General features: G+C 46.4%; 1 protein-coding gene across 1 annotated transcript in view; it reads right to left on the bottom strand.

Annotated features, from left to right (window-relative positions):
- The window catches only part of LOC135530742 (aryl hydrocarbon receptor nuclear translocator 2-like), a 129783-nt gene extending 103827 nt beyond the window's left edge, over positions 1–25956 (bottom strand). The window contains exons 1-4 of the mRNA XM_064958942.1: positions 25914–25956; positions 24472–24522; positions 15612–15825; positions 14489–14702 (exon numbers count right to left, since the gene is read on the bottom strand). Coding sequence (XP_064815014.1) covers positions 14489–14702; positions 15612–15785 — 388 coding nt within the window. The 5' untranslated portion in view covers positions 15786–15825; positions 24472–24522; positions 25914–25956. The remainder of the gene's footprint in view (positions 1–14488; positions 14703–15611; positions 15826–24471; positions 24523–25913) is intronic.
- Positions 25957–26323: the final 367 nt, after the last annotated feature.

Genomic DNA, 26323 nt, shown 5'->3' with positions numbered 1-26323 from the left:
AATAGAACAGGATGGGAGCCGTCAAGAGAGTTGGGAATAGAACAGGATGGGAGCCGTCAAGAGAGTTGGGAATAGGACAGGATGGGAGCCGTCAAGAGAGTTGGGAATAGGACAGGATGGGAGCCGTCAAGAGAGTTGGGAATAGGACAGGATGGGAGCCGTCAAGAGAGTTGGGAATAGGACAGGATGGGAGCCGTCAAGAGAGTTGGGAATAGGACAGGATGGGAGCCGTCAAGAGAGTTGGGAATAGGACAGGATGGGAGCCGTCAAGAGAGTTGGGAATAGAACAGGATGGGAGCCGTCAAGAGAGTTGGGAATAGAACAGGATGGGAGCCGTCAAGAGAGTTGGGAATAGAACAGGATGGGAGCCGTCAAGAGAGTTGGGAATAGAACAGGATGGGAGCCGTCAAGAGAGTTGGGAATAGAACAGGATGGGAGCCGTCAAGAGAGTTGGGAATAGAACAGGATGGGAGCCGTCAAGAGAGTTGGGAATAGAACAGGATGGGAGCCGTCAAGAGAGTTGGGAATAGAACAGGATGGGAGCCGTCAAGAGAGTTGGGAATAGGACAGGATGGGAGCCGTCAAGAGAGTTGGGAATAGGACAGGATGGGAGCCGTCAAGAGAGTTGGGAATAGGACAGGATGGGAGCCGTCAAGAGAGTTGGGAATAGGACAGGATGGGAGCCGTCAAGAGAGTTGGGAATAGGACAGGATGGGAGCCGTCAAGAGAGTTGGGAATAGGACAGGATGGGAGCCGTCAAGAGAGTTGGGAATAGGACAGGATGGGAGCCGTCAAGAGAGTTGGGAATAGGACAGGATGGGAGCCGTCAAGAGAGTTGGGAATAGGACAGGATGGGAGCCGTCAAGAGAGTTGGGAATAGGACAGGATGGGAGCCGTCAAGAGAGTTGGGAATAGGACAGGATGGGAGCCGTCAAGAGAGTTGGGAATAGGACAGGATGGGAGCCGTCAAGAGAGTTGGGAATAGGACAGGATGGGAGCCGTCAAGAGAGTTGGGAATAGGACAGGATGGGAGCCGTCAAGAGAGTTGGGAATAGGACAGGATGGGAGCCGTCAAGAGAGTTGGGAATAGGACAGGATGGGAGCCGTCAAGAGAGTTGGGAATAGGACAGGATGGGAGCCGTCAAGAGAGTTGGGAATAGGACAGGATGGGAGCCGTCAAGAGAGTTGGGAATAGGACAGGATGGGAGCCGTCAAGAGAGTTGGGAATAGAACAGGATGGGAGCCGTCAAGAGAGTTGGGAATAGAACAGGATGGGAGCCGTCAAGAGAGTTGGGAATAGAACAGGATGGGAGCCGTCAAGAGAGTTGGGAATAGAACAGGATGGGAGCCGTCAAGAGAGTTGGGAATAGAACAGGATGGGAGCCGTCAAGAGAGTTGGGAATAGAACAGGATGGGAGCCGTCAAGAGAGTTGGGAATAGGACAGGATGGGAGCCGTCAAGAGAGTTGGGAATAGGACAGGATGGGAGCCGTCAAGAGAGTTGGGAATAGGACAGGATGGGAGCCGTCAAGAGAGTTGGGAATAGGACAGGATGGGAGGGAGCCGTCAAGAGAGTTGGGAATAGGACAGGATGGGAGCCGTCAAGAGAGTTGGGAATAGGAACAGGATGGGAGCCGTCAAGAGAGTTGGGAATAGAACAGGATGGGAGCCGTCAAGAGAGTTGGGAATAGAACAGGATGGGAGCCGTCAAGAGAGTTGGGAATAGAACAGGATGGGAGCCGTCAAGAGAGTTGGGAATAGAACAGGATGGGAGCCGTCAAGAGAGTTGGGAATAGAACAGGATGGGAGCCGTCAAGAGAGTTGGGAATAGAACAGGATGGGAGCCGTCAAGAGAGTTGGGAATAGAACAGGATGGGAGCCGTCAAGAGAGTTGGGAATAGAACAGGATGGGAGCCGTCAAGAGAGTTGGGAATAGGACAGGATGGGAGCCGTCAAGAGAGTTGGGAATAGGACAGGATGGGAGCCGTCAAGAGAGTTGGGAATAGGACAGGATGGGAGCCGTCAAGAGAGTTGGGAATAGGACAGGATGGGAGCCGTCAAGAGAGTTGGGAATAGGACAGGATGGGAGCCGTCAAGAGAGTTGGGAATAGGACAGGATGGGAGCCGTCAAGAGAGTTGGGAATAGGACAGGATGGGAGCCGTCAAGAGAGTTGGGAATAGGACAGGATGGGAGCCGTCAAGAGAGTTGGGAATAGGACAGGATGGGAGCCGTCAAGAGAGTTGGGAATAGGACAGGATGGGAGCCGTCAAGAGAGTTGGGAATAGGACAGGATGGGAGCCGTCAAGAGAGTTGGGAATAGGACAGGATGGGAGCCGTCAAGAGAGTTGGGAATAGGACAGGATGGGAGCCGTCAAGAGAGTTGGGAATAGGACAGGATGGGAGCCGTCAAGAGAGTTGGGAATAGGACAGGATGGGAGCCGTCAAGAGAGTTGGGAATAGGACAGGATGGGAGCCGTCAAGAGAGTTGGGAATAGGACAGGATGGGAGCCGTCAAGAGAGTTGGGAATAGGACAGGATGGGAGCCGTCAAGAGAGTTGGGAATAGGACAGGATGGGAGCCGTCAAGAGAGTTGGGAATAGGACAGGATGGGAGCCGTCAAGAGAGTTGGGAATAGGACAGGATGGGAGCCGTCAAGAGAGTTGGGAATAGGACAGGATGGGAGCCGTCAAGAGAGTTGGGAATAGGACAGGATGGGAGCCGTCAAGAGAGTTGGGAATAGGACAGGATGGGAGCCGTCAAGAGAGTTGGGAATAGGACAGGATGGGAGCCGTCAAGAGAGTTGGGAATAGGACAGGATGGGAGCCGTCAAGAGAGTTGGGAATAGGACAGGATGGGAGCCGTCAAGAGAGTTGGGAATAGGACAGGATGGGAGCCGTCAAGAGAGTTGGGAATAGAACAGGATGGGAGCCGTCAAGAGAGTGGGGAATAGAACAGGATGGGAGCCGTCAAGAGAGTGGGGAATAGAACAGGATGGGAGCCGTCAAGAGAGTTGGGAATAGAACAGGATGGGAGCCGTCAAGAGAGTTGGGAATAGAACAGGATGGGAGCCGTCAAGAGAGTTGGGAATAGAACAGGATGGGAGCCGTCAAGAGAGTTGGGAATAGAACAGGATGGGAGCCGTCAAGAGAGTTGGGAATAGAACAGGATGGGAGCCGTCAAGAGAGTTGGGAATAGAACAGGATGGGAGCCGTCAAGAGAGTTGGGAATAGAACAGGATGGGAGCCGTCAAGAGAGTTGGGAATAGAACAGGATGGGAGCCGTCAAGAGAGTTGGGAATAGAACAGGATGGGAGCCGTCAAGAGAGTTGGGAATAGAACAGGATGGGAGCCGTCAAGAGAGTTGGGAATAGAACAGGATGGGAGCCGTCAAGAGAGTTGGGAATAGAACAGGATGGGAGCCGTCAAGAGAGTTGGGAATAGAACAGGATGGGAGCCGTCAAGAGAGTTGGGAATAGAACAGGATGGGAGCCGTCAAGAGAGTTGGGAATAGAACAGGATGGGAGCCGTCAAGAGAGTTGGGAATAGAACAGGATGGGAGCCGTCAAGAGAGTTGGGAATAGAACAGGATGGGAGCCGTCAAGAGAGTTGGGAATAGAACAGGATGGGAGCCGTCAAGAGAGTTGGGAATAGAACAGGATGGGAGCCGTCAAGAGAGTTGGGAATAGAACAGGATGGGAGCCGTCAAGAGAGTTGGGAATAGAACAGGATGGGAGCCGTCAAGAGAGTTGGGAATAGAACAGGATGGGAGCCGTCAAGAGAGTTGGGAATAGAACAGGATGGGAGCCGTCAAGAGAGTTGGGAATAGAACAGGATGGGAGCCGTCAAGAGAGTTGGGAATAGAACAGGATGGGAGCCGTCAAGAGAGTTGGGAATAGAACAGGATGGGAGCCGTCAAGAGAGTTGGGAATAGAACAGGATGGGAGCCGTCAAGAGAGTTGGGAATAGAACAGGATGGGAGCCGTCAAGAGAGTTGGGAATAGAACAGGATGGGAGCCGTCAAGAGAGTTGGGAATAGAACAGGATGGGAGCCGTCAAGAGAGTTGGGAATAGAACAGGATGGGAGCCGTCAAGAGAGTTGGGAATAGAACAGGATGGGAGCCGTCAAGAGAGTTGGGAATAGAACAGGATGGGAGCCGTCAAGAGAGTTGGGAATAGAACAGGATGGGAGCCGTCAAGAGAGTTGGGAATAGAACAGGATGGGAGCCGTCAAGAGAGTTGGGAATAGAACAGGATGGGAGCCGTCAAGAGAGTTGGGAATAGAACAGGATGGGAGCCGTCAAGAGAGTTGGGAATAGAACAGGATGGGAGCCGTCAAGAGAGTTGGGAATAGAACAGGATGGGAGCCGTCAAGAGAGTTGGGAATAGAACAGGATGGGAGCCGTCAAGAGAGTTGGGAATAGAACAGGATGGGAGCCGTCAAGAGAGTTGGGAATAGAACAGGATGGGAGCCGTCAAGAGAGTTGGGAATAGAACAGGATGGGAGCCGTCAAGAGAGTTGGGAATAGAACAGGATGGGAGCCGTCAAGAGAGTTGGGAATAGAACAGGATGGGACTGTCACTATCTGTCAGAGTTGGGTACATAACAGGATGGGACTGTCACTATCTGTCAGAGTTGGGTACATAACAGGATGGGACTGTCACTATCTGTCAGAGTTGGGTACATAACAGGATGGGACTGTCACTATCTGTCAGAGTTGGGTACATAACAGGATGGGACTGTCACTATCTGTCAGAGTTGGGTACATAACAGGATGGGACCGTCACTATCTGTCAGAGTTGGGTACATAACAGGATGGGACTGTCACTATCTGTCAGAGTTGGGTAATAACAGGATGGGACCGTCACTATCTGTCAGAGTTGGGAATAGAACAGGATGGGACCGTCACTATCTGTCAGAGTTGGGTACATAACAGGATGGGACTGTCACTATCTGTCAGAGTTGGGTACATAACAGGATGGGACCGTCACTATCTGTCAGAGTTGGGTACATAACAGGATGGGACTGTCACTATCTGTCAGAGTTGGGTACATAACAGGATGGGACTGTCACTATCTGTCAGAGTTGGGTACATAACAGGATGGGACTGTCACTATCTGTCAGAGTTGGGTACATAACAGGATGGGACTGTCACTATCTGTCAGAGTTGGGTACATAACAGGATGGGACCGTCACTATCTGTCAGAGTTGGGTACATAACAGGATGGGACCGTCACTATCTGTCAGAGTTGGGTACATAACAGGATGGGACCGTCACTATCTGTCAGAGTTGGGTACATAACAGGATGGGACTGTCACTATCTGTCAGAGTTGGGTACATAACAGGATGGGACTGTCACTATCTGTCAGAGTTGGGTACATAACAGGATGGGACTGTCACTATCTGTCAGAGTTGGGTACATAACAGGATGGGACCGTCACTATCTGTCAGAGTTGGGAATAGAACAGGATGGGACTGTCACTATCCGTCAGAGTTGGGTACATAACAGGATGGGAGCCGTCAAGAGAGTTGGGTACATAACAGGATGGGACTGTCACTATCTGTCAGAGTTGGGTACATAACAGGATGGGACTGTCACTATCCGTCAGAGTTGGGTACATAACAGGATGGGACTGTCACTATCTGTCAGAGTTGGGTACATAACAGGATGGGACTGTCACTATCTGTCAGAGTTGGGAATAGAACAGGATGGGACTGTCACTATCTGTCAGAGTTGGGTACATAACAGGATGGGACTGTCACTATCCGTCAGAGTTGGGAATAGAACAGGATGGGACTGTCACTATCTGTCAGAGTTGGGAATAGAACAGGATGGGACCATCACTATCTAAATGTTTTTCTCCCAGTCGTGTCTGTTTGGCGCGGTTTCCTCCCAGTCGTGTCTGTTTGGCACGGTTTCCTACCAGTCGTGTCTGTTTGGCACGGTTTCCTCCCAGTCGTGTCTGTTTGGCACGGTTTCCTACCAGTCGTGTCTGTTTGGCGCGGTTTCCTCCCAGTCGTGTCTGTTTGGCACGGTTTCCTCCCAGTCGTGTCTGTTTGGCGCGGTTTCCTCCCAGTCGTGTCTGTTTGGCACGGTTTCCTCCCAGTCGTGTCTGTTTGGCTCGTGTCTGTTTGGCACGGTTTCCTCACAGTCGTGTCTGTTTGGCACGGTTTCCTCACAGTCGTGTCTGTTTGGCACGGTTTCCTCCCAGTCGTGTCTGTTTGGCGCGGTTTCCTCCCAGTCGTGTCTGTTTGGCGCGGTTTCCTCCCAGTCGTGTCTGTTTGGCACGGTTTCCTCCCAGTCGTGTCTGTTTGGCACGGTTTCCTCCCAGTCGTGTCTGTTTGGCACGGTTTCCTCCCAGTCGTGTCTGTTTGGCACGGTTTCCTCCCAGTCGTGTCTGTTTGGCACGGTTTCCCCCAGTCGTGTCTGTTTGGCACGGTTTCCCCCAGTCGTGTCTGTTTGGCACGGTTTCCTCCCAGTTGTGTATGTTTAGCGTGGTTCAGCGCGAACAGACACAACTGGGAGGAAACCGCGCTGGCTTCCTCCCAGTTGTGTCTGTTTAGCACAGTTTCCTCCCGGTTATGTCTGTTTAGCATGGTTTCCTCCCGGTTGTTGAAGGTGATGTGGAATTTCTTAAGGTTTGTTTTTATGTTGTATTTGTAGCATTTATTTTGCCCGCCAGGGGCTCACTAACCTTCCTTCATCGGCGTGAGTTGGGCATCCGGGTGACATGGAATTCCATCATAGTTGGTGCTGTATTATACACTGAGTGTACAAAACATTAGGAACACCTGCTTTTTCCATGACATACACTGACTAGGCGAAACCAGGTGAAAGCTATGATCCCACTTGACAAATCCACTTCAAATCAGTGTAGATGGAGGGGAGGAGACAGTTTAAAGAAGGATTTATAAGCCTTGCGTTATTCAGAGGGTGAATGGGCAAGACAAAACATTTAAGACAAAACATTTGCTTTTGAATGGGGTATAGTAGTAGGTGCCAGGCACACTGCTTTGAGTGTGTTAAGAACTGCAATGCTGCTGGGTTTTTCACGTTCAACAGTTTCCCGTGTATCAAAAATTATCCACCATGCTAAGGACATCCAGCCAACTTGACAACTGCGGGAAGCATTCAACATGGGCCAGCTTCCCTGTGGAACACTTTCAACACCTTGTAGAGTCCATGCCCCGACAAATAGAGGCTATTCGGAGGGCAAAAGGGGGTGCAACTCAATATTAGGAAGGTGTTCCTAATGTTTTGTACACTCCATGTAGTAGTGGTGATGCTGTTTATGTTGGCCTCCTCCAGGACGCTGGTGTTGGTGTGCCTGTCCTCGCAACTGATCCTCAGGATGTTTTGTGAGGATCTTTGGAGGTGTTGTTCCAGTGCCTTCAGGTATCTACTGTAGGTGGTCCATGCGCTCCGTCTAGCAATGTGGGAAAGACAACAGCTTTGTAGACCAGTATTCCGATGAACTTCAGGGCAGCTGTATTTTAGTGTTCACCAGAAGTGTGGTGTAAAGGCCTTCACAGGTTCAAAAAGTTGAACCCGTTCCGAAATGGATCTGGGGCTTTCCCATCCGGAACAGATATGCATATTTTAAAATAGGAGACCCGTTCCGAACGGACCCGAAGACAACTAGACCCGTTCCATATAGACCTGGTCGGCTCCAGACCCCCAGCAGAAAAGTACATTTTTAAGCTACTTTATTAACTCAAGCAGATAAAGCACAAGGGAGTGGAGGTAGAGAGAGGTGACGCTCTAGCAAGGGTCGTGCTGTGTGTGTAGTACGGTTGGGCGGTTTCTAGATTTTCATATCATACCGTCCTTCTCTCATTCCGGTTTACAGTATAACCGGCTTAGTGCACAAGGCGGCGCCAAAAAAAGTCCATTGGGCATCCGTTACCAAAATGCTAACAAAATTAGCACAAGTAAAAGTGCATTTCCCTGGAGGGTGTTAGCTAAATATGCTAACGAGCGCAAAAGAGCGAAAATAAACAAACTTGCAAAGACAGGAAATCCAGCTCATAAAGTTAATTTATTTAACCAGGCACGTCAGTTAAGAACAAATTGTTATTTACCATGACGGCCTACCCCGGCAAAACCCAGACGACGCTGGGCCAATTGTGCACCGCCCTATGGGACTCCAATCACGGCATGTGATGCAGCCTGGATACAGGGACCGCTGCGCCACTCGGGGGCCCCGAGTCGATTTAAATGAATTCTTATTTACAATGACGGCCTACCTTGTTCAAGAGCAGAACAACAGATTTTTAACTTGTCAGCTCGGGGATTCGATCCAGCAACCTTTCAGTTACTGGCCCAATGCATTTACCACTATGCTACCTGCCTGTCGCCACCCTCCTACCTATGTATACCTACATATATAGGTAGGAGCTACCGAATGTAATGTTTTGTGAGTTTGGACATCTACAAACAAATGTGAACGAGAGACATTGTGCAAATTAACAAAGTTTTGTCTGCTCTGAAGCAGCATGTGTCTGTCTGGAGTCGCTCGGGACCAGAACGGAGAAGCAAGGAAATCAAAAGATATCTGTACAGCTGCCACTGCTAACTAATCCAAAGGGCTTTGACTTCTCAAACAGAAAGCTAACAACATGATGGCCCGTCATCTTATTAATTCAGTAACTTACTTAGATAACTCGCAAGTTAAACTCAAGGGTTGCGTTAACGCAGAATTCTTCCATTTTTCACGAAGGAAAATATATATAAAACACGCGAGAAATCTCTTGCTGCATTTTGTAAACGCAGATCTAAAACAATATTTTCTGCTCGATATCGGACTATTTTTGTGGGTCAGTTGCACTTCTCCACTCAGATGAGAATTCACAAACGGGGCATTCTATCAGCAGACAGCGCTCTTTACTGATGTGTAGCTTTTTTCACAGGCCTTGTCCCTGCCATTTCTCTTGTAGCTGGCGTGCTTTGAAGATCATATCTGCAGTACCTCTGGACGGGCGGACGCCACACTGCGATTCTGGGAGTACTTCCTCAGACAAGGGTAGCAATTGGTTGGCAAGGACACATGCAAAAACTTCTAGCTATGTGGATAGTGGTATTCCTGAATGGTATAACGGACCAATATTCCTACTAGAGGTCGACTGATTAATCGTAATGGCCGATTAATTAGGGCCGATTTCAAGTTTTCAAAACAATCAGTAATCTGCATTTTTGGACACCGATTATGGCCCATTACATTGCACTCCACGAGGAGACTGAGTGGCAGGCTGACTACCTGAGAGTGCAGAAGGAGCCACGGTAAGGTGCTAGCTAGTATTAAACTTGTGTGTTGTAAAAAACAATCAATCTTAACATAATCACTTTTTAACTACACATGGTTGATGATATTACTAGTATATCTAGCTTGTCCTGCATTGCATATAATCAATGCAGTGCCTGTTAATTTATCATTGAATCACAGCCTACTTCGCCAAACGGGTGATTTAACAAGCGCATTCGTGAAAAAAAGCACTGTCGTTGCACCAATGTGTAACTAACCATAAACATCAATGCCTTTCTTAAAAACACTACACAATTCTATATTTTTAAACCTGCATATTTAGTTAATATTGCCTGCTAAAATTAATTTATTTTAACTAGGGAAATTGTGTCACTTCTCTTGCGTTCTGGGTATATGCAGCAGTTTGGGCCTCCTGGCTCGTTGCGAACTGTGTGAAGACCATTTCTTCCTAACAAAGACCGTAAATTAATTTGCCAGAATTGCACATAATTATGACATAACATTGAAGGTTATGCAATGTAACAGCAATATTTAGACTTAGGGATACCACCCGTTAGATAAAATATGTAATGGTTCCGTATTTCACTGAAATAATAAACATTTTGTTTTCGAAATGATAGTTTTCGGATTTTACCATATTAATGACCTAAGGCTCGTTTTTCTGTGTGTTTTTATATTATAATTAAGTCTGATTTGATAGAGCAGTCTGAGCGGTGGTAGGCAGCAGCAGGCTCATAAGCATTCATGAAAACAGCACTTTCCTGCATTTGCCAGCAGCTCTTTGCTGTGCTTCAAGCATTGCGCTGTTTATGACTTCAAGCCTATCAACTCCCGAGATTAGGTTGGCAATACTAAAGTACCTATTAGAAGATCCAATAGTCAAAGGTATATGAAATACAAATGACATAGAACAAAATAGTCCTATAATAACTACAACCTAAAACTTCTTACCTGGGAATATTGAAGACTCATGTTAAAAGGAACCACCAGCTTTCATTTGTTCTGAGCAAGGAACTGAAACGTTAGCTTTTTTACATGGCACATATAGCACTTTTACTTTCTTCTCCAACACTTTGTTTTTGCATTTTTAAACCAAATTGAACATGTTTCATTATTTATTTGAGACTAAATTGATTTTGATGTATTATATTAAGTTAAAATAAGTGTGCATTCAGTATTGTTATAATTGTCATTATTACAAATACATACACATATATATATAGGAGTATAAAAAAATATATATATATTTTTGGGAGGACCAAAAAAAACAGATACCGATTAATCAGCCGATTTATATATATATGGCCGCCTCGCTTCGCGTTCCTAGGAAACTATGCAGTTTTTTGTTTTTTTACGTGTTATTTCTTACATTAGTACCCCAGGTCATCTTAGGTTTCATTACATACAGTCGAGAAGAACTACTGAATATAAGATCAGCGTCAACTCACCATCAGTACGACCAAGAATATGTTTGTCGCGACATGGATCCTGTGTTCTGCCTTACAAACAGGACAACGGAATGGATCGCATGCAGCGACCCAAAAAAACGGCCCCGAAAAAGAGGGAAACGAGGCGGTCTTCTGGTCAGACTCCGGAGACGGGCACACCGTGCACCACTCCCTAGCATTCTTCTTGCCAATGTCCAGTCTCTTGACAACAAGGTTGATGAAATCCAAGCAAGGGTAGCATTCCAGAGGGACATCAGAGACTGTAACGTTCTGTGCTTCACGGAAACATGGCTCACTGGAGAGACGCTATCCGAAGCGGTGCAGCCAACGGGTTTCTCCACGCATCGCGCCGACAGAAACAAACACCTTTCTGGTAAGAAGAGGGGCGGGGGCGTATGCCTTATGGCTAACGAGACATGGTGTGATGAAAGAAACATACAGGAACTCAAATCCTTCTGTTCACCTGATTTAGAATTCCTCACAATCAAATGTAGACCGCATTATCTACCAAGAGAATTCTCTTCGATTATAATCACAGCCGTATATATCCCCCCCCAAGCAGACACATCGATGGCTCTGAACAAACTTTATTTAACTCTTTGCAAACTGGAAACAATTTATCCGGATGCTGCATTCATTGTAGCTGGGTATTTTAACAAGGCTAATCTGAAAACAAGACTCCTAAATTTTATCAGCATATCGATTGCGCAACCAGGGGTGGAAAAACCTTGGATCATTGTTACTCTAACTTCCGCAACGCATATAAGGCCCTGCCCCGCCCCCCTTTCGGAAAAGCTGACCACGACTCCATTTTGCTGATCCCTGCCTACAGACAGAAACTAAAACTAGAGGCTCCCACGCTGAGGTCTGTCCAACGCTGGTCCGACCAAGCTGACTCCACAGTCCAAGACTGCTTCCATCACGTGGACTGGGACATGTTTCGTATTGCGTCAGATAACAACATTGACGAATACGCTGATTCGGTGTGCGAGTTCATTAGAATGTGCGTTGAAGATGTCGTTCCCATAGCAACGATTAAAACATTCCCTAACCAGAAACCGTGGATTGATGGCAGCATTCGCGTGAAACTGAAAGCGTGAACCACTGCTTTTAAATCAGGGCAAGGTGTCTGGTAACATGACCGAATACAAACAGTGCTATTCCCTCCGCAAGGCTATCAAACAAGCTAAGCGTCAGTACAGAGACAAAGTAGAATCTCAATTCAACGGCTCAGACACAAGAGGCATGTGGCAGGGTCTACAGTCAATCACGGACTACAGGAAGAAATCCAGCCCAGCCACGGACCAGGATGTCTTGCTCCCAGGCAGACTAAATAACTTTTTTGCCCGCTTTGAGGACAATACAGTGCCACTGACACGGCCTGCAACGGAAACATGCGGTCTCTCCTTCACTGCAGCCGAGGTGAGTAAAACATTTAAACGTGTTAACCCTCGCAAGGCTGCAGGCCCAGACGGCATCCCCAGCCGCGCCCTCAGACCAGCTGGCTGGTGTGTTTACAGACATATTCAAAAAATCCCTATACCAGTCTGCTGTTCCCACATGCTTCAAGAGGGCCACCATTGTTCCTGTTCCCAAGAAAGCTAAGGTAACTGAGCTAAACGACTACCGCCCCGTAGCACTCACTTCCGTCATCATGAAGTGCTTTGAGAGACTAGTCAAGGACCATATCACCTCCACCCTACCTGACACCCTAGACCCACTCCAATTTGCTTACCGCCCAAATAGGTCCACAGACGATGCAATCTCAACCACACTGCACACTGCCCTAACCCATCTGGACAAGAGGAATACCTATGTGAGAATGCTGTTCATCGACTACAGCTCGGCATTCAACACCATAGTATCCTCCAAGCTCGTCATCAAGCTCGAGACCCTGGGTCTCGACCCCGCCCTGTGCAACTGGGTACTGGACTTCCTGACAGGCCGCCCCCAGGTGGTGAGGGTAGGTAACAACATCTCCTCCCCGCTGATCCTCAACACTGGGGCCCCACAAGGGTGCGTTCTGAGCCCTCTCCTGTACTCCCTGTTCACCCACGACTGCGTGGCCACGCACGCCTCCAACTCAATCATCAAGTTTGCGGACGACACAACAGTGGTAGGCTTGATTTCCAACAACGACGAGACGGCCTACAGGGAGGAGGTGAGGGCCCTCGGAGTGTGGTGTCAGGAAAATAACCTCACACTCAACGTCAACAAAACTAAGGAGATGATTGTGGACTTCAGGAAACAGCAGAGGGAACACCCCCTATCCACATTGATGGAACAGTAGTGGAGAGGGTAGCAAGTTTTAAGTTCCTCGGCATACACATCACAGACAAACTGAATTGGTCCACTCACACAGAGAGCATCGTGAAGAAGGTGCAGCAGCGCCTCTTCAACCTCAGGAGGCTGAAGAAATTCGGCTTGTCACCAAAAGCACTCACAAAATTCTACAGATGCACAATCGAGAGCATCCTGGCGGGCTGTATCACCGCCTGGTACGGCAACTGCTCCGCCCTCAACCGTAAGGCTCTCCAGAGGGTAGTGAGGTCTGCACAACGCATCACCGGGGGCAAACTACCTGCCCTCCAGGACACCTACACCACCCGATGTTACAGGAAGGCCATAAAGATCATCAAGGACATCAACCACCCGAGCCACTGCCTGTTCACCCCGCTATCATCCAGAAGGCGAGGTCAGTACAGGTGCATCAAAGCTGGGACCGAGAGACTGAAAAACAGCTTCTATCTCAAGGCCATCAGACTGTTAAACAGCCACCACTAACATTGAGTGGCTGCTGCCAACACACTGACACTGACTCAACTCCAGCCACTTTAATAATGGGAATTGAATGGGAAATTATGTAAATATATCACTAGCCACTTTAAACAATGCTACCTTATATAATGTTACTTACCCTACATTATTCATCTCATATGCATACGTATATACTGTACTCTATATCATCGACTGCATCCTTATGTAATACATGTATCACTAGCCACTTTAACTATGCCACTTTGTTTACATACTCATCTCATATGTATATACTGTACTCGATACCATCTACTGTATCTTGCCTACGCTGCTCTGTACCATCACTCATTCATATATCCTTATGTACATATTCTTTATCCCCTTACACTGTGTATAAGACAGTAGTTTAGGAATTGTTAGTTAGATTACTTGTTGGTTATTACTGCATTGTCGGAACTAGAAGCACAAGCATTTCGCTACACTCACATTAACATCTGCTAACCATGTGTATGTGACAAATACAATTTGATTTGGTATCAGCTTTTTTTGGTCCCCCAATAATCTGTATTGGCGTTGAAAAATCATAAATCGGTCGACCTCTAATTCCTACCTATCGTGGAGTTCTAGCTTGGGAAACTGCAGCATTCCCAGCCAACATTCCTACCTCTGACATGGAGTTGTAGTTAACGGAATAGCAGTATTCCTGAACAGTATTGCGAACCAACATAGCTTTCACTAGGGAATATCAATGTATATAGCAGTATTCCTGAACAGTACTGCAAACCAACATAGCTTTCACTAGGGAATATCAATGTGTATAGCAGTATTCCTGAACAGTACTGCGAACCAACATAGCTTTCACTAGGGAATATCAATGTGTATAGCAGGATTCCTGAACAATACTGCAAACCAACATAGCTTTCACTAGGGAATATCAATGTGTATAGCAGGATTCCTGAACAGTACTGCGAACCAACATAGCTTTCACTAGGGAATATCAATGTATATAGCAGTATTCCTACCTGTCATGGAATTCTCTGAGGTGCTGAGCTGTTCCCGCAGCTTGTCCACGTCGTCAGGATGCACCTGCTCATACAGCGTGCTGCCAAACCACTCCGACTGCGGGTGGTTGAGCACCGGTGTCACCGAGTCAGACACGTAGATCACACGGCCCGTCTCCGCGGCGACCACAAACAGGAAGCCGTCGGCCGCCTCCAGGATGAGGTGTTTCAACTCCTATTAGACGAGAGGAGAAAAGAGAAACAGAACACACACCCGTGTGTGACGGCAGAGCAGAAACACACGTCACAGTAAAGATGAGGGATATGCAGTATTGATTGACATACCATTGGTGAAAATCCGGGACAAACAGACACACACGCCAAGGGCAGAGGCAGGGGACATGACAGACAGCCTGCAAAAGCTTTATTTATTTCAAATTGATAAGATCAATATGCTGACAGGAAATTGTGTCAGCGGATATCATTTGTAGAGCTGCACAGATGTGCAGACCCAACGTACAGAACCCAAATGCAGAGTCAAAGAGAATAGAACAAAACCAGTTCATAGACTCACCTTTTCAGTTTGGCTTTGTACTAGTTTATTTATGTACTTTTTTTCATCTCTAATTCCTATGTGTTTGTATTCATTTTGATCATATTATGCTGCTTTTATTGCCTTTTATGTTACTTTGTCTTTTTATTGTTTACTTTTTAATGACTATTATTACTATTTTATTATGTACAGCACCTTGAGTTGCGGTCTCTGTATGAAATGTGCTATACAAATAAAGTTGTTTTATTATTACCTGTTTGCTGAGGAGGAGGGTTTGTAGACCCTGCTAAATTACTCACACAGACACACACACACACGCAAAACGCACACACACACAGATACGCGCACATCAGCCCCCATGACCAACCCACCCACAAAACACACACACATTGGTCGTGTTCCAGGCCGACTACATTGCAGTCATTGCATGGCATCAACCAATGGTCGTGTGCCATTTCATCGACAGCGCAGTTGGGTTATCAGATTGCGATATCATACAATGCAGTTAGCTTAAACACTTTGTGAGATCAGGTAGTTGTCTGCACTGTAGTCAGCCTGGAACGCGGCCATCGTCACCCCCACCTATAATACCTGTTCGGTCAGGAAGGAGGGCTTGTACGCCCCGTCAGTGGACGTGTTCCCGGTCCCTCTCATGGACTTCATGTGGGACACGGCCATGCGGAGGATAGTCAGTTTGTCTGGCTTGCGGGCCAGAGCGCTGCAGGTGGGCACCATGTCCGACAGCTCCGTGATGTACTGGGTCATCTTGTTACGGCGACGCCGCTCTATCTCGCTGTGGTTCTCTCTGGAACAGAGAGGAGGATTTAGACACATAGGGGGAGGCGTCGTGGTCGTCACTGGTTGGCCACGGTGGACAGGATATAAATGTAAACATCATTTCTTATCTTAAAATTCACAAATCAGTGAAAAGTATGGAACAGACAGAAGGGGTCTTTGAGGCTGTACTGTGGGCCAATTTGGTGTGTGTTTGTGCATTTGTTTTAGCATTGATGTGTATGCACCATAACCCTAAACCCAATTCTGATTTCATGATAATGCAGTTTTTTCTAACATGAGCATCCAGTGACAACCATCTGCATATACCAGTGTTTCCCCTAGCGGTGCTTAGGCAGGACGGGCTGCCTACAAAATCATTCGCCTCCATTGGTTTGAATTGGAACTTTCGGTGTTAAAAGCTTAGTTTTGATACAGTAAGGTAAACTCCAGTGAACCGACTTCAAACTTGGTTGTTCAACACCTACCTATGGCTGGATACACACTTTTACTTAAACTGAATTCAATGCCAGCCATTCGTGGAGATAGGAGTACGTGCACGTACTCTAAGAACCATAATACTCTGTACTAGAGAAGACTAAAGGGAAGTTAGGAGAAGAGAAGTTATTCAGTTGCTTTTCAGTGTTTGAGTTTGTCTTCTGAGGACATAAAGAACATACAGGGATTAAAGAACACAGCAAACCAGAACACAATCTCTGAGCTACGGATAGACAGGCCCTCAATTTCTATGTTCATTTATTTGATCATGAACGTCATGTGTGAATAACATACATTGCCTTCAGAAAGTATTCACACCCTTGACTTTTACAACATTTTGTTGTTACAAAGTGGGATTAAAATGAATTTAATTGTAATGTTTTTCAAAGATCTAGACAAAATACTTGGTAAGGTCAAAAATGTGTAAAATAAAACACTAATATATCTTACCTAGATAAGTATTCAACCCAAATGAGTCAATACAAGTCTTTCTGGGTAAACCTCGCAGAGCTTTCTACACCTGGATTGTGAAACATTTGCCCAAGTTCTTCAAGCTCTGTCAAATTGGTTGTTGATCATTGCTAGACAACCATTTTGAGGTCTTACCATAGATTTTCAAGCAGATTTAAGTGAAAACTAACTCAGCCACTCAGGAACATTCACTGTCTTCTTCCGGTTCCGGGTTGGAGCGAGCGGTCGCATCTACACTTCGGTCCGCAGGTAGTATAACTTTTCATTACATTTTCATTACATTTTCATTACATTATATTATACATTATAGTACAACGGTTTGATTTGTCTAATCTTAGCAATTTCTTCTTAGCTAGCTACATAGCCGTCTTTGTATCAAAGATAATTGCGTAATTATCGTATTTCGTCGTCCTAACGTAGTCTACACTGCTATCTGCCCAGCAGCTAGCTAACGTCCACCGAATACCAGCACTGTAGAAACTATTCACTCAACTGAACGACTCGATTAGTGTAGTGTTAGCTAGCTACATAGTTGTCTGCTGTCTTCGTATCCAAGATAATTGTGTAGTTTAGAGTGTGTAGACTTAGAGTGATTATCTTAATTTACCGAGGTTAGCTAGCCAGCTATTTGTCGTCCTTAACGTAGGAGATACTGCTAGCTAGCTAGCCAACAGCTAGCCAACGTCTACCGAATATAACTTCAACAACCCGGTCAACATTCCGCTTCGCTCCACAGGTAGTATCACATTTTCATTTCACTTCATTACAGTACAACGGTTTGATTTGTTTGATCGTAGCTAGCTAGCTACATAGCCGTCTTTGTATCTAAGACAATTGTGTAGTCTAGAGCGATTTTCTAGGTTAGCTAGCCAGCTATTGTCGTTCTTTTAACGTAACGTAATCAACACTGCTAGCTAGCCAGCTAGCCCCCGAATAGCAGCACTGTAGAAACTATTACACTCGACGGAACGACTTGATTAGTGTAGTGTCAACAACGCAGCCACTGCCAGCTAGCCTACAAAGTCAACAACGCAGCCACTACCAGCTAGCCTACTCCAGCAGTACTGTATCATTTCAATCATTTTAGTCAATAAGATTCTTGCTACGTAAGCTTAACTTTCTGAACATTCGAGAAGTGTAGTCCACTTGTCATTCCAATCTCCTTTGCATTAGCGTAGCCTCTTCTGTAGCCTGTCAACTATGTGTCTATCTATCCCTGTTCTCTCCTCTCTGCACAGACCATACAAACGCTCCACACCGCGTGGCCGCAGCCACCCTAATCTGGTGGTCCCAGCGCGCACGACCCACGTGGAGTTCCAGGTCTCCGGTAGCCTCTGGAACTGCCGATCTGCGGCCAACAAGGCAGAGTTCATCTCAGCCTATGCCTCCCTCCAGTCCCTCGACTTCTTGGCACTGACGGAAACATGGATCACCACAGATAACACTGCTACTCCTACTGCTCTCTTCGTCCGCCCACGTGTTCTCGCACACCCCGAGAGCTTCTGGTCAGCGGGGTGGTGGCACCGGGATCCTCATCTCTCCCAAGTGGTCATTCTCTCTTTCTCCCCTTACCCATCTGTCTATCGCCTCCTTTGAATTCCATGCTGTCACAGTTACCAGCCCTTTCAAGCTTAACATCCTTATCATTTATCGCCCTCCAGGTTCCCTCTGAGAGTTCATCAATGAGCTTGATGCCTTGATAAGCTCCTTTCCTGAGGACGGCTCACCTCTCACAGTCCTGGGCGACTTTAACCTCCCCACGTCTACCTTTGACTCATTCCTCTCTGCCTCCTTCTTTCCACTCCTCTCCTCTTTGACCTCACCCTCTCACCTTCCCCCTACTCACAAGGCAGGCAATACACTCGACCTCATCTTTACTAGATGCTGTTCTTCCACTAACCTCATTGCAACTCCCCTCCAAGTCTCCGACCACTACCTTGTGTCCTTTTCCCTCTCGCTCTCATCCAACACTTCCCACACTGCCCCTACTCGGATGGTATCGTGCCGTCCCAACCTTCGCTCTCTCTCCCCCGCTACTCTCTCCTCTTCCATCCTATCATCTCTTCCCTCTGCTCAAACCTTCTCCAACCTATCTCCTGATTCTGCCTCCTCAACCCTCCTCTCTTCCCTTTCTGCATCCTTTGACTGTCTATGTCCCCTATCCTCCAGGCCGGCTCGGTCCTCCCCTCCCGCTCCGTGGCTCGACGACTCATTGCGAGCTCACAGAACAGGGCTCCGGGCAGCCGAGCGGAAATGGAGGAAAACTCGCCTCCCTGCGGACCTGGCATCCTTTCACTCCCTCCTCTCTACATTTTCCTCCTCTGTCTCTGCTGCTAAAGCCACTTTCTACCACTCTAAATTCCAAGCATCTGCCTCTAACCCTAGGAAGCTCTTTGCCACCTTCTCCTCCCTCCTGAATCCTCCTCCCCCTCCCCCCCTCCTCCCTCTCTGCAGATGACTTCGTCAACCATTTTGAAAAGAAGGTCGACGACATCCGATCCTCGTTTGCTAAGTCAAACGACACCGCTGGTTCTGCTCACACTGCCCTACCCTGTGCTCTGACCTCTTTCTCCCCTCTCTCCAGATGAAATCTCGCTTCTTGTGACGGCCGGCCGCCCAACAACCTGCCCGCTTGACCCTATCCCCTCCTCTCTTCTCCAGACCATTTCCGGAGACCTTCTCCCTTACCTCACCTCGCTCATCAACTCATCCCTGACCGCTGGCTACGTCCCTTCCGTCTTCAAGAGAGCGAGAGTTGCACCCCTTCTGAAAAAACCTACACTCGATCCCTCCGATGTCAACAACTACAGACCTTTCTTTTCTCTCCAAAACTCTTGAACGTGCCGTCCTTGGCCAGCTCTCCCGCTATCTCTCTCAGAATGACCTTCTTGATCCAAATCAGTCAGGTTTCAAGACTAGTCATTCAACTGAGACTGCTCTTCTCTGTATCACGGAGGCGCTCCGCACTGCTAAAGCTAACTCTCTCTCCTCTGCTCTCATCCTTCTAGACCTATCGGCTGCCTTCGATACTGTGAACCATCAGATCCTCCTCTCCACCCTCTCCGAGTTGGGCATCTCCGGCGCGGCCCACGCTTGGATTGCGTCCTACCTGACAGGTCGCTCCTACCAGGTGGCGTGGCGAGAATCTGTCTCCTCGCCACGCGCTCACCACTGGTGTCCCCCAGGGCTCTGTTCTAGGCCCTCTCCTATTCTCGCTATACACCAAGTCACTTGGCTCTGTCATAACCTCACATGGTCTCTCCTATCATTGCTATGCAGACGACACACAATTAATCTTCTCCTTTCCCCCTTCTGATGACCAGGTGGCGAATCGCATCTCTGCATGTCTGGCAGATATATCAATGTGGATGACGGATCACCACCTCAAGCTGAACCTCGGCAAGACGGAGCTGCTCTTCCTCCCGGGGAAGGACTGCCCGTTCCATGATCTCGCCATCACGGTTGACAACTCCATTGTGTCCTCCTACCAGAGCGCTAAGAACCTTGGCGTGATCCTGGACAACACCCTGTCGTTCTCAACTAACATCAAGGCGGTGGCCCGTTCCTGTAGGTTCATGCTCTACAACATCCACAGAGTACGACCCTGCCTCACACAGGAAGCGGCGCAGGTCCTAATCCAGGCACTTGTCATCTCCCGTCTGGATTACTGCAACTCGCTGTTGGCTGGGCTCCCTGCCTGTGCCATTAAACCCCTACAACTCATCCAGAACGCCGCAGCCCGTCTGGTGTTCAACCTTCCCAAGTTCTCTCACGTCACCCCGCTCCTCCGCTCTCTCCACTGGCTTCCAGTTGAAGCTCGCATCCGCTACAAGACCATGGTGCTTGCCTACGGAGCTGTGAGGGGAACGGCACCGCAGTACCTCCAGGCTCTGATCAGGCCCTACACCCAAACAAGGGCACTGCGTTCATCCACCTCTGGCCTGCTCGCCTCCCTACCACTGAGGAAGTACAGTTCCCGCTCAGCCCAGTCAAAACTGTTCGCTGCTCTGGCCCCCAATGGTGGAACAAACTCCCTCACGACGCCAGGACAGCGGAGTCAATCACCACCTTCCGGAGACACCTGAAACCCCACCTCTTTAAGGAATACCTAGGATAGGATAAAGTAATCCTTCTCACCCCCCCCCTTAAATGATTTAGATGCACTATTGTAAAGTGGCTGTTCCACTGGATGTCATAAGGTGAATTCACCAATTTGTAAGTCGCTCTGGATAAGAGCGTCTGCCAAATGACTTAAATGTAAATGATGTCAATGGTAAGCAACTCCATTGTAAATGTGGCCTTGTGTTTTAGGTTATTGTCCTTCTGAAAGTTGAATTTCTCTCCCAGTGTCTGTTGGAAAGGAGACTTAACTAGGTTTTCCTCTAGGATTTTGGCTGTACTTAGCTCCATTCAATACATTTTTTTATCCTGAAAAATTCCATAGTCCTTAACAATTACAAGCATACCCATAACATGATGCAGCCACTACTATGCTTGAAAATATGGAGTGGTACTCAGTAATGTGTTGTATTGGATTTGCCCCAAACGTGACACTTTGTTTGCAGGACACAAAGTGAATTGCTTTGCTGAATACAGGATGCATGTTTTTGAATATTTGCATTCTGTACAGGCTTCCTTCTTTTCACTCTGTCAATTAGGTTAGTATTGTGGAGTAACTGCAATGTTGTTGATCCATCCTCAGTTTTAAAATAACTGTTTTAAAAAGTCACCATTGGCCTAATGGTGAAATCCCTGAGCGGTTTCCTTCCTCTCTGGCAACTGAGTTAGGAAGGACGCCTGTGTCTTTGTAGTGACTGGGTGTATTGATATACCATCTAAAGTGTAATGAATAACTCCACCACGCCCAAAGGAATTTTCAATATCTAATTAATTTTTTTACCCATGTACCAATAGATGCCCTTCTTTGCTAGGCATTGGAAAACCTGTGGTCTTGTGGTTGAATCTGTGTTTGAAATTCATGTCTCGACTGAGGGACCTTACAGAAAATTGTATGTGTGGGGTACAGAGGTAGTCATTCCAAAATCATGTTAACCTCACTAGGGTAGGGGCACTATTTTTACCTCCGGATGAAAAATGTGCCCAAAGTAAACTGCCTGCTACTCTAGGGTATGCATATAATTAGTAGATTTGGATAGGAAACACTCCAAAGTTTCTAGAACTGTTAAAATAATGTATGTGAGTATAACAGAACTGAAATGGCAGGCGAAAACCTGAGGAAAATCTACCCAGGAAGTGCCATTATTTTGAAATGGCTGTTTTTCCAATGAAAGCCTATCCACCTTTTAAAGGGATAGGACCCAGATTCCGTTCCCTATGGCTTCCACTTGTTGTGAATAGTCTTTAGACATTGTTTCAGGCTTTTATTCTAATGTCCCAAATAGGTGAGGTTTCCATACAAGCCCTTTTTGAGTCAGCACTAACTGAATAGGGTGAGGTTTCCATACAAGCCCTTTTTGAGTCAGCACTAACTGAATAGGGTGAGGTTTCCATACAAGCCCTTTTTGAGTCAGCACTAACTGAATAGGGTGAGGTTTCCATACAAGCCCTTTTTGAGTCAGCACTAACTGAATAGGTGAGGTTTCCATACAAGCCCTTTTTTAGTCAGCACTAACTGAATAGGGAGCCATTTGGGACACATCCTTCATTTCCATAGCAGGTCTGGTGGCATAAATACATTATGAAGATGAATGATGAATAAAACGTCAGATTAATAAATTGACAATTTTGAAAAGTAGGTTTGTATTCAGAGTTACCAATATAAACTAGGGGAGCTTGATTGATTTTTTATTTGGTATGATTTACTTGAAGTCCCTGGGCATTTAGGCTTTCCATCTGAAATCCCTGGGAATTTAGGCTTTCCATCTGAAATCCCTGGGAATTTAGGCTTTCCATCTGAAATCTCTGGGCATTTAGGCTTTCCTTCTGAAATCTCTGGGCATTTAAGCTTTCCATCTGAAATCCCTGGGCATTTAGGCTTTCCATCTGAAATCCCTGGGCATTTAGGCTTTCCATCTGAAATCCCTGGGCATTTAGGCTTTCCATCTGAAATCCCTGGGCATTTAGGCTTTCCATCTGAAATCCCTGGGCATTTAGGCTTTAGGCTTTCCATTTAAAGTCCCTGGGCATTCAGGCTTACCTTTTGACTGTATTCTATCCAAGTCTCCACATCTCTGTGGGTCAAATTCACTCAGCGCTTGGCTGCACTGTTTGAAATTAAGTTTACACCTGATATTTCCATTAACTTCTTCGATATAGGAGGCGCTCTTTTAATTTTGGGATGAAAAAACGTTCCCGTTTTAAACAAGATATTTTGTCACGAAAAGATCCTCAACTATGCATATAATTGACAGCTTTGGAAAGAAAACACTGACGTTTCCAAAACTGCAAAGATATTGTCTGTGAGTGCCCCAGAACTAATGCTACAGGCGAAACCAAGATGAAATTTCATAATGCCCCAGATTTTGAATGCGCTGTGTTCCAATGTCTCCTTATATGGCTGTGAATGCGCCAGGAATGAGCCTATGACTTTCTGTCATTTCCCCAAGGTGTCTGCAGCATTGTGACGTATTTGTAGGCATATCATTTGAAGATTGACCATAAGAGACTACATTTACCAGGTGTCCGCTTGGTGTCCTCCGTTGAAATTATTGCGCAATCTCCAGCTGCGTCCACTTTTCCATTAGGTTCAGAGGAGAAAGGCAACTGCCACGAATGATTTATCATCAAATAGATATATATTTTTTTTTTTACCTTTATTTAACCAGGCAAGTCAGTTAAGAACAAATTCTTATTTTCAATGACAGCCTGGGAACAGTGGGTTAACTGCCTGTTCAGGGGCAGAATGACAGATTTGTACCTTGTCAGCTCGGGGGTTTGAACTCGCAACCTTCCAGTTACGAGTCCAACGCTCTAACCACTAGGCTACCCTGCCGCCCCAATATGTGAAAAACACCTTGAGGATTGATTCTAAACAACGTTTGCCATGTTTCTGTCGATATTATGGAGTTAATTTGGAAACAAGTTTGGCGTTGTAATGACTGAATTTTCGTTCTTTTTTCTTAGCCAAACGTGATGAACAAAACGGAGCGATTTCTCCTACACAAATAATCTTTTTGGAAAAACTGAACATTTGCTATCTAACTGAGAGTCTCCTCATTGAAAACATCCGAAGTTCTTCAAAGGTAAATTATTTTATTTGAATGATTTCTTGTTTTTGTGAAAATGTTGCCTGCTGAATGCTAGGCTTAATGCTATGCTAGCTATCAATACTCTTACACAAATGCTTGTGTAGCTATGGTTGAAAAGCATATTTTGAAAATCTGAGATGACAGTGTTGTTAACAAAAGGCGAAGCTTGTGAGCCAATATATTTATTTCATTTCATTTGTGATTTTCATGAATAGTTAACGTTGCGTTATGCTAATGAGCTTGAGGCTATGATTACGCTCCCGGATACGGGATTGCTCGACACTAGAGGTTAAGGAATGAAAGACAACTGTAAAAACATCCCTTTTATCCATGCTTAACAGTTAGTGTTTAAAAACAAATGCATGTAGTGGTTTATTCACTGGTGAAAAGAGCAGGTGTAACCTGACACCGCTGTAAACGTTAGGTAAGTGTTTTAGTCAAGCCCTGGGAGGTGGGGTGAGTCAGTGAAATCCTATGGAGCTCTAGCAGGCCAGGCCTACCTGGCATATCTCTCCTTATCATCACCAGGTATCTGATCATCATCATCATACCTAGAGAGAGGAGCAGAGAAGAAACACAGCATGTAACACCTGGGACACCACTCGCTGAGACGCAAACACCTGAACACAGTAGCATGACCACGGTAGCCTGAGAACAGTAGCCTGAGAACAGTAGAATGATAACCATAGTCTAAACACGGTAGCCTGAACACAGTAGCCTGAGAACAGTAGCCTAACACAGTAGAATGATAACCATAGTCTAAACACGGTAGCCTGACCACACTAACACAGTAGCCTGACACAGTAGACTGATAACCATTGTCTAAACACAGTAGCTTGAGAACAGTAGACTGAGAACAGTAGACTGAGAACAGTAGCCTAACACAGACTGATAACCATAGTCTAAACACGGTAGCCTGAACACACCCTGAACACGGTAGCCTGAACACACCCTAACACAGTAACCTGAACATGGTAGCCTGAATATGGGATAACACATGTACAATTAGAATGATACACATGCTATTTATGGGATTTAAAAAGTGTGAGATATTTTGATGAGAGCAACATCACAGGACAGGTAATGGGTGTAACAGCAGAAAATGGGCATGCGTTGTATTAAGTGGCTGTAAAAGTGCTAACTATTCCCTATGTAGTGCACAACTTTTGACCAGAGCCCTATGGGATCGGTACTCTCTGGCCTCTAAGAAGGCCTCACTAGAGTGGACTAGACAGGGGAGAGAACCTGGTAAATAGGACTTCCTGTGGCCTGGTAAGGTATGGAGTAACAAGAGACGTTCAGAAGGTGTGTGAGAACACTTTGTATAATAAACTGTGGCATGCTGGATGTCTGCAACAAAGCCCACTATTTATCAATGTGGCATTTTTGGTCAAAGGGCTCTGGTTGTTTGGTAGGCTCTTCTCATCAATTTTAAAATGAGAGAGTTAGTAATGTGGTAGAGGTAGTAGTGTGTTTCTCAGTATATACAACATGCTGTTGTAGTTTATCTTCTCCCAGCAGAGGGCATTGTCTCCACTCCACTAACAGAGACCACTGCTGCCAGAGAACTCTGGATAAATCTGAGAGATCACAGAAGAGGAAAAACCACACGTTGGAGAAAAACAACACGTGAGAGAATGCCTGTGGGTGGAACGACAGCTGAAGCTGCTTTTGAGGAACAAAAAACGTTTAACAGATCAAAAATGTTAAAACGCTTGAAAATATGAAACAATGGGTTTGGTAAATGTGATTGAATGTCCATAGCAATAAGATGACAACAAGGAATGATTGTACAAAATATGGAATTCTGTATAATAAACACTCATAGCAACAACTTCAAGTCTAGAACTTGACTGCTTCTCATAGAAAGAGTCATTTGTTATAACAATGAGTGATACTTATTACATGGAAATATCAGTGGGCCATCGTTCACTGTTCTCACCTTGAAAATTTACTGGGTCCTTCCCCATCCTCGTCATCAAAGTCCATCCTGCAATCAAAGACCAAAACAGTTACTCATCTAGTCTAGGGTGTGTGTGTGTGTGTGTGTGTGTGTGTGTGTGTGTGCAAACTGTCCATATGTGTGTGTTGCCATTGTTTTATGGCTGTATGCTTATATTTTCCTGCAGAGGGAAATTAGCTTGACAGCCAAATCATTCTAGCTTTCTAATCCAGTGGACACAAAATATAAAAAATATCAAACAGACGAGCTACCACAATGAGAATGCTCATTTCCTCCTCTGTTCCTCCTGAACAATGAGAATGCTCATTTCCTCCTCTGTTCCTCCTGAACAATGAGAATGCTCATTTCCTCCTCTGTTCCTCCTGAACAATGAGAATGCTCATTTCCTC

The sequence above is a fragment of the Oncorhynchus masou genome, unplaced genomic scaffold (genome assembly GCF_036934945.1).
Source record: "Oncorhynchus masou masou isolate Uvic2021 unplaced genomic scaffold, UVic_Omas_1.1 unplaced_scaffold_1409, whole genome shotgun sequence".
In the NCBI taxonomy this organism is placed as follows: Eukaryota; Metazoa; Chordata; class Actinopteri; order Salmoniformes; family Salmonidae; genus Oncorhynchus; species Oncorhynchus masou.
The sequence above is the reverse complement of the archived record's forward strand: the minus strand, read 5'-3'. Positions and strand labels throughout refer to the sequence as shown.